Here is an 11,455-nt window from a genome sequence, read left to right as displayed (position 1 = left end):
AATAGTAGTTATACAAATTGTCAGATATTTTCTATCATGAAGCTTTGTATATCTGAACTCCAACTTATGAACCTTCACAATAGGGCCAGGCAGAAGGCAGAAGATGCTTGCTTGCCATTGTACCTGATTACCAGGATAGAATCTTCCGGTTTCACATGATGAAAGCAGAGAACTGACTTTTGCAAACTCTCCTCTGAGCACCGTGTACATGCATGGAACAAACAAACAAATAAATAAAATGTACAAACGACTCTTTCTCAGACTTAGTGGCAAAGGGCACTAACCCGGCACTCCTGTGACAGAAGTCGGCAGTCTCTTTGACTTCCAGAACAGCCAGGACTACACAGTGAGATCTTGTCTCAATAAATAAATAATCTAAAAAAAAGAGGAGCTGCAGAGATGGCTCAGGGATTAGGAGCACTGCCTGTTCTTCCAGAGGACCAAGGGTCATTTCCAAGCACTCACATAATGGCTAACAATAGTATGTAAGTCCCCTGCCTGAGGTTCTGATGCCTTCTTCTGAGTTCCTCTGGCACAGGGCATGACATGTACTGTGTAGATTTACATGGAGGCAAAATGCTCAAACAAATAAAATAAAAATTAGCTGGGTGATGGTCGCACACACGTTTAGTCGCATCATCCAGGAGACGGAAGCAATCAGATCTCTGTGAGTTCAAGGCCAGCCTGGTCTACAGAATGAATTTCAGGACAGCCACAATTACACGGAGAAACCCTGTCCCCAAAAACTAAATAAATAAATTAAATAAATAAATAAATAAATAAAAGCCACAAATTCATAAATCTGGGTCTGGAGAGATGGTTCAGTGCTTAAGAATATTTGTGGCTTCTCCAGAAGACCCGAGTTAGCCTCTCATCACAAACATGGTAGCTCAAAACCATCTGTAGCTTCAACTCCAAAGGGTCTAATGCCCTCTTCTCACCCCCACAGGTACCAGGCATACATGTAGTACTCATAAGAACATGCAAACATGCCGGGCAGTGGTGGCACATGCCTTTAATCCCAGCACTTGGGAGGCAGAGGCAGGTGGATTTCTGAGTTTGAAGCCAGTCTGGTCTACAGAGTGAGTTCCAGGAAAGCCAGGGCTACACAGAGAAACCCTGTCTCGAAAAAATAAATAAATAAATAAATAATGAAGAAAAAGAAAAAGAACATGCAAACAAAAACTCGTGTGCTTTAAAATAAATAAATCTAAAAAACTTTAGTCTTTTTAAAATTAAAAATAAATTTAAGAAGTCCCTTTGCTATATAGTAAGAAGCACTCACTGTGTCACATGCTTTAGGTGTTACAATTTAGAGACTATTAGTGTTTGCATTTTCTGAATGAGGAAGCTAATTTTGTTTGCTTTTTAGTTAGTTTGTTTGTTTGAGAAAGGTTCTCTCCATGTAGTCCTACTTCTCCTAGAGCTCCCAGAGTCACAGTGATCCTCCTGACACTACCTCTCATGTGCATGTGCTGGGATTAAAGGCCTACACTACCATCCCTAAGGGTTTTTTTTTTTTCTTCGAGACAGGGTTTCTCTGTATAACCCTGCTGGCTGTCCTGGAACTCACTCTGTAGACCAGGCTGACCTCGAACTCAGAAATCCGCCTACCTCTGCCTCCCAAGTGCTGGGATTAAAGGCGTGTGTCACCACCGCCCGGCCCACCCCTAAATTTAAGGAAGCTGATTCATTCATTCATTCATTCATTCATTCTCTCCCTCTCCCTCTCCCTCTCCTCTCCCTCTCCTCTCCCTCTCCCTCTCCTCTCCCTCTCCTCTCCCCTCCCCTCCTCTCCTCCCCCTCTCCCCACCTCTCCTCCCCCTTTCCCCCCTCTCCCTCCTCCCCCTTCCTCCCCCTCTCTCCCCTCCCCTCCCCCCTCTCTCCCCTTCCTTCCTTCCTTTCTTTCTTTCTTTCTTTCTTTCTTTCTTTCTTTCTTTCTTTCTTTCTTTCTTGTTTTGCAACAGGGTTTCTTTGTATATCCTTGGCTGTCCTGGAACTTACTCACAGCCTCCTAAGTGCTGGGATTAAAGGCACTTGTTACCACTGCCAGGCCAGGAAGCTGATTTGATTTTCAAAGAGTGATAATTTGTTTGCCTAATATTATATAGCCTATATTCTTTCTATTATGGTGGGTTTTTGTTTTTGTTTTTTTTGAGAAAAGACAGCTAAAGTGCCATAATAAAATTACCAAAATCAGGGCCAGCTAAATGGCTCCACAAGTAAAGGTGCTTGCTGCCAAGCCTGACAGCCTGAGTTCAACCCTCAGAACCCATATGGTTGAAGGAACTTACTTGCCCACTGCATATACACATGCATATAAAATCTATATCTGGGTATGGTGGTGCAACAACTGTAATCCTAGCCTCTGAGTGTGAAGCCCATAGAGAGTTAGGGGGCAACCACTAGATAGACTCTGTCTTTAAAAAAAAAACAAAAACAAATACATAAATAAGTAATAGCAAAAACAAAATGCTAAAACCCACTGTGGAGATCAAGCTTGCCATGCCAGTGTTTAGGAGGCCAAGGAAGGCTGTTTAGGCTACAAAGTGCATTGAAGTAAAAAGTGAAAAGGCTGGTAATGGTCCACAAGTCTGAACCCTTAGCAGTGAGGCCACAGGAGGAGGAGAGTTGCAAAGGCCAGCCTTAAAAATATGATCTGATTGGGTAGAAGAAAATATACTGGATGTGGTAACTTTGATTTAACTCTGAAGGGCTTCAAAAACATAAATAGCAGCTGAGTATAGTGATACATGCCTGTATTCCCAACACTGGAGATTGGAGGTGAAAGATCAGGAATTTTAGATCATCTTCAGCTACACAGTAAATTTAAGACTTTGAAAAAAATTGTAGCAATTCCTGGTTCACAGCAAGGTAGAGTTAGTTCCTTCTGTTTAATATTGCTGTGAGCCCGAAACTGCTCCAATTCACTCCCTCTCCTCCTCGTCTCACCTAAGAGTGGTGCATTTTATTACAATTGATGTATTTATATTCTACACTGATATATCATTATCACCCAAAATACAGAGGGCTTTTAAAAAGCCAAGCATGCTGGCACTGTATTCCCAGCACTTTAGGAGATGGAGACAGAGGGACCAGGAGTTCAAGGCCAGCCCCATTGCTTACCAAGTTTGAGGCCAGGCTGAGTTACATGAGACCTTGCTTCAACATCACCACTAACACTCTCTCCCCCAGAAAAAAGGAAGCAACTAAATTGACCAAGATGGAAAGAGGATAGTTCAAGGACACTTTACTGAAGAGATGCTTTTAAAGCAGAATCTGAAAAAATTAGTGTAATTTTACCAGAGAGAAAATAGAGTAGCAAATCAGGCAGAGGCAAAGAGCAGCTGGCTGGTTCCTACCTTTGTTTAACTGTGTTTTGGAGAATCTCCACATCTATGCTGTAGAACTCATTACAGAACATTGTATTATTTATATGTTCCCCACTTATCTCTGAGCTTCTAAAATGATGATGTCTTATTTGTCTTATGTTCTCAGAACATAAGCACTGTACCGAGCACATATTAAAGACTCAATAAATGTTGGCTGGATAAACAATTTCAGTAAATGGCTTCTCCAATCAACCCTGTGCTCTGAGGGAAGGTAATCTGGCCACAGAATGAAGGATGGACTGGAGAGCAGAGGCCCTTGAGAAAGGGGACCAGTTTGTGGGTTACGGGAATAATCATGACTGGAGGTAATGAAAGGCTGATTTAGCACAGTGGCTGTGGTTAACAGAAAGGAGGAAACTGCTGGGAGAAATACCGCAGAAACAGGGCTGATTGGATTCTCAGTGTGAGAGAGAAGGGGGGGACATGAAAAGGATCCTGAGGTTTCAAGTCGGGCAGGTGATGATGCTATTTATTAAGCAGGACAAGGAAGACAGAAAGACAAGCAGATTTGCAGGGAGCTAGGAAGTCTGAAGTTAGTACTAGTTAGTACTGCTCTCCCATCTTAGAAGCCGGCTCTCACTAGGGTCAACAGGGACCAAACTCAGGCAGCAGTTAGGGGTGGCTATTCTAGTTTGGATTAGGTCAGAGGAAAGACAGCTATGTTAAGTACCCACATGAATCATGTCAGTACTTTCCATCCATCCTCCCTAGACTGGAGAACTTTGACAGATGTTTAAGATAGCCTAGAGGGAAAAGGTGGCTGGGAATGATGGTGTGTGGTGGGGGTGGGTGTTCAGCAGAGCCTTCCTGGACCTAGGGTCCTGAAGGGTCTTGATTCTGTGACACTGTTGTTGATCAAGTATTAATCTTGACAGAACATCACCTTAGAGCAGAACCCAAATCTCCCTGGGGACTTAGCTTATGTCACTGAACACATTTACCAACCCCCCCTCTCTCTACAGCGTGGTTTCTAAGGTTCTTTCCACCGGAAGCTACGACAAAAGGAAATGTATGGGTGGGGAGGGCTTGTGGGAGAGTGGTTCAGGGTTCTGACACAGACTACACCCAGAGAAAGAAGAGCAAGCACCATGTTGAAACTATTATTGTCACCTAGATCCTTCTTAGTCCTTCAGCTGCTCCTGCTGAGGGCAGGGTGGAGCTCCAAGGTCCTCATGTCCAGTGCGAATGAAGACATCAAAGCTGGTAGGAAACCTAGGACCAGAGGGAGTTGTTGAGAGGAAGGCTATGGGGAAAGGGCCTGCTAGTGCTCACTATAATGACTAAAACGAAGTGTGCAGAGGGGGAGGGGAAGGCTCTCTGCCTCACTGCTGCTTCTTCTGACCAAGAATTCTTTTTCTTTCACTCCACTATTTCATTTTCTTCCCAAACTTAGATTTGATCCTGACTTCTACAGCCCCTGAACACCTCAGTGCTCCTACTCTGCCCCTTCCAGAGGTTCAGTGCTTTGTGTTCAACATAGAGTACATGAATTGCACTTGGAATAGCAGTTCTGAGCCTCAGGCAACCAACCTCACGCTGCACTATAGGTATGAGAAGGGGGAGGGTAGCACGGGAAGAAGAAAAGGGAGGTTAGCTGGGAGAGACTGCTTGAGGACCCAATCAAGTGGGTAGCCAGCTCTTCAGGAACCCTACCAGTTTCTCATGGGATGCATTGTCAGTTCAGACCAGATGAGGCTAGCTAATGGGCATATGCATGCCCATGTTTGGCCCATCATTCTTTTGCCTTGTAACCCTTCTCTAGGTACAAGGTATCTGATAATAATACATTCCAGGAGTGCAGTCACTATTTGTTCTCCAAAGAGATTACTTCTGGCTGTCAGATACAAAAAGAAGATATCCAGCTCTACCAGACATTTGTTGTCCAGCTCCAGGACCCCCAGAAACCCCAGAGGCGAGCTGTACAGAAGCTAAACCTACAGAATCTTGGTAATCGGGAAAGAAGTAGCCAAGAGAGCAGGGAGCTTAAAGACACTGGAGTTTATAGATTGTTGGCCATGGGCAGAAAAGAGAAGATAGGGGGGTTGGGATGGGGAAGGGAGGAGGGATAAGGGGAATTACCTCCAAGATCCTGACTTGTCTAGGCCAGGGCAATGACCACACACATACATATCTCCAGTGATCCCACGGGCTCCAGAAAATCTAACACTCAGCAATCTGAGTGAATCCCAGCTAGAGCTGAGATGGAAAAGCAGACATATTAAAGAACGCTGTTTACAATACTTGGTGCAGTACCGGAGCAACAGAGATCGAAGCTGGACGGTGAGTGACTTGGCGTTGTGGATGCAGTGGCTAAGGCCAAGCAAGAGAAGAAATGGTTCAACTAGCCAGACAGAAGAATCTAATACCAGGTCCCAGTTCTCTGCCCCCCAACTCCTCTGTCTTCACTTTCACTTTTTTTTTCTGATCTCACCAGTGAGCTTTCACTTTGCCTCTCCCACCATCCTCTTCCTGATGTTAGACAAAAAGGAAGCCAGTGAGTGGGTCTGGAGGGGAGTCAAGTTAGAGAAGGGGAGCAGTATGTTCTGATTAGTCGGGAGAGGAGCAAAGTACAACTAGGAGGGACCAGAACTGGAAAGAACAAGAAATTAGAAGAGCCGGGTGTTGGTGGCGCACGCCTTTAATCCCAGCACTTGGGAGGCAGAGGCAGGCGGATTTCTGAGTTTGAGGCCAGCCTGGTCTACAAAGTGAGTTCCAGGACAGCCAGGGCTACACAGAGAAACCCTATCTCGGAAAACCAAAAAAAAAAAAAAAAAAAAAAAAAAAAAAAAAAAAAAGGAAAGAAAGAAAGAAATGAGAAGAATCTGAAGATGACACATTGAGGTATAGGCATGAATGTTCCCATTCTTGCTTCCTTTATTGATAACGATCTATCCCTCACCCTTCTTCTTCCTAGGAACTAATAGTGAATCATGAACCTAGATTCTCCCTGCCTAGTGTGGATGAGCTGAAACGGTACACATTTCGGGTTCGGAGCCGCTATAACCCAATCTGTGGAAGTTCTCAACAGTGGAGTAAATGGAGCCAGCCTGTCCACTGGGGGAGTCATACTGTAGAGGGTAAAGTGGCCCAAATGCATGACCTCTAAATCATTCAGCCAGTACCCTAGCCTTTGTAACAACACACTGTCACTATCGTTTGCTTTGTCTCTCTAGCCCTAAGCCTCTACCCCCCCCCTTAACTGTTTAACCTCAGTCTCTATGAAGCAGGGTTTTCTATGGAGGGATGAGAAGGGGTGCAGCTGAAATAGGAGGCCAAAGGATGCTCTAGGGGGATATGATATGTGTAAGAGGTCTCTGTAGGATTCCATAGACTCTGCAGAGTGGAGATGAGCTTGGATCTGGGCTGCCCTCTTTGATTTAGCTTATTCATCTGTAAAATGTAGATAAACATTGTTCCTCCCTCTCAGGAGCTGTGTGGAAAGTAAGCATAAGGAGTGTGTTTGGCGTGGTGCCTGGCATCCATGTCTTATGAGTACCACAATGCAAGGGTCATTTTCCTTGTTTGTTACAGAGAATCCTTCCTTGTTTGCACTGGAAGCTGTGCTTATCCCTGTTGGCACCATGGGGTTGATTATTACCCTGATCTTTGTGTACTGTTGGTTGGAACGGTGAGATTTCAGGAAGCCCTTAAAATGAGGTGGGGGTAGTGGGGTTATTTCAAGATCTCCAGGGTAGATCATTTAAGAGCTATGATAAGAGTGTTGAGAGGAAGCTAGAGGTTCCATGCTGGCCAGTTGGATAAAGGGTAATAAAGGATCTTTCATTTAATGCTGCTCCTTCTTTCTCTCTGCTCAGAATGCCTCCAATTCCCCCCATCAAGAATCTAGAGGATCTGGTTACTGAATACCAAGGGAACTTTTCGGTGAGAACACTACCATACACATACTACAGTTTATCAACTGCCAACTGCCAGTCAGCAAGACAGACTTGGGGGGGGGGGCAGTGCACAGCGGAGGGAGGAGGGGCCCTGTACCATCAGGATGTGGCTGACCAAATGGAGGGTGGGCTAGGCAGAGAGACGGAGCCAAAGAGATTTGTGTGATACAGACGGAAACTACAGGGCATTAGGAGCCCTGGAGCCCAGATAGCCCTTCTGTAATCACAATGGTTACAGATTTGTGAGAGATCCGTTGGCCCAGAGCCTGGGTCTTTTGCTTCCTGCCCCTAATTGACCTCTGACCTGGAGCTATCTGTCTTTAGGCCTGGAGTGGTGTGTCTAAAGGGCTGACTGAGAGTCTGCAGCCAGACTACAGTGAACGGTTCTGCCACGTCAGCGAGATTCCCCCCAAAGGAGGGGCCCTAGGAGAGGGGCCTGGAGGTTCTCCTTGCAGCCTGCATAGCCCTTACTGGCCTCCCCCATGTTATTCTCTGAAGCCGGAAGCCTGAACATCAATCCTTTGATGGAACCTCAAAGTCCTATAGTCCTAAGTGACGCTAACCTCCCCTACTCACCTTGGCAATCTGGATCCAATGCTCACTGCCTTCCCTTGGGGCTAAGTTTCGATTTCCTGTCCCATGTAACTGCTTTTCTGTTCCATATGCCCTACTTGAGAGTGTCCCTTGCCCTCTTTCCCTGCACAAGCCCTCCCATGCCCAGCCTAACACCTTTCCACTTTCTTTGAAGAGAGTCTTACCCTGTAGCCCAGGGTGGCTGGGAGCTCACTATGTAGGCCAGGTTGGCCTCCAACTCACAGGCTATCCTCCCACCTCTGCCTCATAAGAGTTGGGGTTACTGGCATGCACCACCACACCCAGCATGGTCCTTCTCTTTTATAGGATTCTCCCTCCCTTTTTCTACCTATGATTCAACTGTTTCCAAATCAACAAGAAATAAAGTTTTTAACCAATGATCATCAAGAATGTCTGTTACAGGGGTTGGGGAGCAGGGGAAATATGGCGAACAATGAAGTTGGGAGGAATGGGGTGAGGGTAGGCCAAAGGGGTGGGATAGTCATACTGAGGAAGGAAGAGGACCACAGATTAGCTGAAAGGAGTACTGTTTTGGCTACTTACTATTCTCTGGTAAATTTCTGGGCTCACTCCAGGGGTCAGTTTAGAGTTATCTTTGCCATGTTGGCCCAATTCCTCGAAGCTCCTTTACAGATCCCATCCAGTGTCTTCTCTCCCTGGCCTTACTCTGCCTTCTATTGCACATAACACTTCTGACCTCACAATTCTTTAACTGCAGTCCCAGGCCCCACCCCTATAGATGCTGACAACCCCCAACCCCCAAAAGCTCTCTCTTGTCTGCCTAGTCTGGGCCTCCTCCAGTCTCTAAAATAATCTGCTCCTTCATGCCCAACCCCTATGCTTAGGACCCTAGGGTCCTAGAGCACCTTCCATCTGCATGATCCATCAAGGGGTGAAGGATGAAATGACATAAGTAGCATGTTTATCATCATCAAACATGGAGGTGAGGGGCAACCCAGGGCAACAGTCTGGGGGTGGACATGGGGAGGGATGAGGACAGCTGAGATCACTGAGACGGTAGAATTCTTCCATCCTATCTCTTCTCAGACAATCAAGAGTTTCTGGTCAATTCCAATTGCTCTGTCCTCCTGTTGCTACATTACATCCGAAAGAAAATGAAATTACGGAAAACAGGTAAGTGGTTTAGGGAGGAGTAGTGACGAAGGTCAGAAGCAATAAGCTGCCTCTAGACTCTAAACTTTCCTCCCACCAAGAAGGCTTGTCCTCCTATCCTTGAACCTTCCTCAAATCCATTCTGTAGAGGACCTCTGGCCCTTTTTACTCATAGTCTCTGTTCTTCCCTATCCCAATTACCCCATGGCCTTCCTCTAGACACCATTGATTTGTGTGATGAATCGGGAACCATGAAGTTACTCTTCCTGTCAAAGACACCTGGAGACTCTGCCAGCAAATTCCTTACAGCTCGAAATACCTACTATGTTTGTAAAGTGGAACGTGGGGCACCAGGTAGAGGCTTGGGAGTGTTCTCCATAGATCAAATCCCTCAAGATGGACTATGAAACTTGTCCTTAAAATAAGGCAGGATTTCTCTTGTAATCCTAGCACTCAAGGAACTAAGACAGGAGGACTGTGAGTTAAAGGGCAGTCTGGGCTTTATAGCAAGAACTCATCTCAAACACAAATGCCACACACACAAACACCACAGACAAACAATATAAAGCAGGGCCAGGATATAGCTCACTTGGCAGAGTGCTTGCCTAGCATACACAAGATTCTGGATGTCATTTCCAACATGGCATAAAATTTGGTGTGGTGGAACTTGCCTATAATCCTAGTATTGGGAGGTGGAGGCCGGAGGATCTGAAGTTTGGGATCATTTTTAACTATACAGAAACTCTGAGGATAGCCTGGGCTACATAAAATCCTGTCTCAAAATGAATAAATTCTTTAGACATGGAGGTACGGAAGCTTGAGAGTTGGAGGCCCGGTAGCTCAAAAGAAAACACCCACAAGGTAGAGCCAGGAATATTAGGAGTTCAACGGGAACTTGGGCTAATATGAGATCCTATCCCAAGATCCCCCAAACAAAATAAGTAAAACAGGGCATTCTTAGCCAGATCTAAACAGACCATAACTAGTCAGCTCAAAGAACACTACTTTGATGACAGTAGGTTAGGTACGTATATTCCAAGCCACCTACTTCATCCTAGGATCTGTGTAGGTCTATGACAAAGGGGAAGAAAAATGTGTACCAGCTCAAGAAAGTGTTTATTGCCAGAATCCTGAAATCTTGGGCTTCAAAAGGGCAAAGACTTTGTATGTATCTGGGGCTGGAGATGGCCTAATGTTATGTTTACAGGTACCAGAATTGAGAATTCCTACAAAGCTATTGTGCCCATGCTGAAGAATCCAGAACCTGAACTAGTTGGTAAGGCACTGAACTAGATGTGGGAGGTAGGACATAGAAAGTGCTGTACACAGCTGAGGATTTTGAGTTAAAGGCACCCTGGGCTTAAATGTGGAGGACTCTGTCAGAGAAGGGGGAGGGGTGGTATGAATGTAGGGGTGGGGCTAGCATAGTGTGATAGGTGAGATCATGTGGGCCTAGGAAAAGGGGGGGCAAGGGTCTAGGTAAACTTTAGAGGGGGTGTCTGGTTTAAACCATATGAAGCACGTGTATCACCCTACTTCCTTCCCATCATTTCTATCTTGGGCCAAGCTACTCTGACCGATCCATAGAATGACAGAAGATCACGATGGATTCCATCTGTTTCTCAGAGGGGCTGCTGCTTTTTCTTGTTTTCTAGACTCGCTGCGCACACAATGTGACTTCCTGGAGAGGAGCAGAATAAAGATGCTTAGAACTCTAGAAGCCAAGAGACTGGCAGCCATGGAATCCTCTGTAAATCTCCCAGCAAGGTCTCCCAAGGGTGGTGGAGCCCAGCAGACTACTAGCACAAGCAGTCAACTGAAGGTTCGAATTTCCTTTCTAAATTCCATTTCTTTTTTTTTTAAGACTTATTTATTTATTATATGTAAGTACATCATAGCTGTCTTCAGACATTCCAGAAGAGGGTGTCAGATCTCATTACAGATGGTTGTGAGCCACCATGTGGTTGCTTGGGATTTGAACTCAGGACCTTCGGAAGAGTAGTCGGTGCTCTTAACCGCTGAGCCATCTCTCCAGACCCTAAATTCCATTTCTATGTTCACTATCGGACCCCAACCTTTCTCCTTCCTTTGGCCCTAGACAGTAGGAATCTTTCCCTTCAGAGCCTCTCCATTAATAGATTTATTTTCCTTTTCCAGTCTAAAGGTGGGCGATCAGATGAAGACGGACCACCTTCCACCCGCAGACCATTCTACAAGACTAGAGCAGACTTTCTCAAGAGACATCGTTAACTCAATACAAAGACCAAGTGAGAGCAGCAGCTACCAGGAGAGAGCATGAAATTACTGGGATTTAACGTGAGGTTTCTATTTCTAGAAGGGCTCCTACTCCCAGCATTTGCACAAAGGCTTCAGTAGGCTGTAGGCACCAGGGAGGCCGAGGGTGGACCAGAGCAACAACAGAGGGCTGGAGTGAACACTTGAGGGGGGGGGCGGTGAGGA

At 45.7% G+C, this 11,455-nt stretch overlaps 2 protein-coding genes across 5 annotated transcripts; both read left to right on the top strand.

The window, feature by feature from the left end:
• The first annotated feature begins 4,394 nt into the window (after positions 1-4,394).
• Il2rg (interleukin 2 receptor, gamma chain) lies at positions 4,395-8,265 on the top strand. 3 transcript variants are annotated; one of them, NM_001308535.1, is made up of 8 exons: positions 4,395-4,595; positions 4,786-4,939; positions 5,155-5,339; positions 5,530-5,672; positions 6,307-6,365; positions 6,924-7,020; positions 7,208-7,274; positions 7,613-8,265. In NM_001308535.1, exons 1-7 carry the CDS (start codon positions 4,481-4,483, stop codon positions 7,253-7,255), a joined length of 801 nt encoding a protein of 266 aa, NP_001295464.1. In that variant the 5' UTR covers positions 4,395-4,480; the 3' UTR covers positions 7,256-7,274; positions 7,613-8,265. The 3 variants fall into 3 exon arrangements, with proteins under 3 accessions (NP_001295464.1, NP_038591.1, XP_017173885.1); NM_013563.4 differs by having other exon boundaries at positions 6,307-6,469; XM_017318396.2 differs by lacking the exon at positions 6,924-7,020 and having other exon boundaries at positions 4,399-4,595; positions 6,307-6,469; positions 7,613-8,263.
• Positions 8,266-8,657: 392 nt separating this feature from the next.
• On the top strand, positions 8,658-11,277 carry Gm614 (predicted gene 614). Of its 2 annotated transcripts, none has more exons than NM_001033362.3 (6): positions 8,658-8,825; positions 8,930-9,016; positions 9,215-9,349; positions 10,203-10,271; positions 10,651-10,817; positions 11,153-11,277. In NM_001033362.3, the coding sequence occupies exons 1-6, from the start codon at positions 8,801-8,803 to the stop codon at positions 11,243-11,245; spliced, it is 576 nt and encodes a 191-aa protein (NP_001028534.1). In that variant the 5' UTR covers positions 8,658-8,800; the 3' UTR covers positions 11,246-11,277. The 2 variants fall into 2 exon arrangements, with proteins under 2 accessions (NP_001028534.1, NP_001304150.1); NM_001317221.1 differs by having other exon boundaries at positions 8,904-9,016.
• The last annotated feature ends 178 nt before the right edge of the window (positions 11,278-11,455 follow it).

Source organism: Mus musculus, chromosome X, assembly GCF_000001635.26.
Source record: "Mus musculus strain C57BL/6J chromosome X, GRCm38.p6 C57BL/6J".
Taxonomy (NCBI): Eukaryota; Metazoa; Chordata; class Mammalia; order Rodentia; family Muridae; genus Mus; species Mus musculus.
The sequence above is the reverse complement of the archived record's forward strand: the minus strand, read 5'-3'. Positions and strand labels throughout refer to the sequence as shown.

Excerpts from the sequence above, each read along its gene's own strand:
- Gm614 (NM_001033362.3), top strand. The coding sequence starts at position 8,801 with ATGTTTATCATCATCAAACATGGAG. Across the intron at positions 9,017-9,214 it reads AATGAAATTACGGAAAACAG|ACACCATTGATTTGTGTGAT; the intron begins GTAAGTGGTTTA and ends GCCTTCCTCTAG. Across the intron at positions 9,350-10,202 it reads AGTGGAACGTGGGGCACCAG|GTACCAGAATTGAGAATTCC; the intron begins GTAGAGGCTTGG and ends TTATGTTTACAG.
- Il2rg (NM_013563.4), top strand. The coding sequence starts at position 4,481 with ATGTTGAAACTATTATTGTCACCTAGATCCTTCTTAGTCCTTCAGCTG. Across the intron at positions 4,596-4,785 it reads GAATGAAGACATCAAAGCTG|ATTTGATCCTGACTTCTACA; the intron begins GTAGGAAACCTA and ends TCCCAAACTTAG. Across the intron at positions 7,021-7,207 it reads GTGTACTGTTGGTTGGAACG|AATGCCTCCAATTCCCCCCA; the intron begins GTGAGATTTCAG and ends CTCTCTGCTCAG.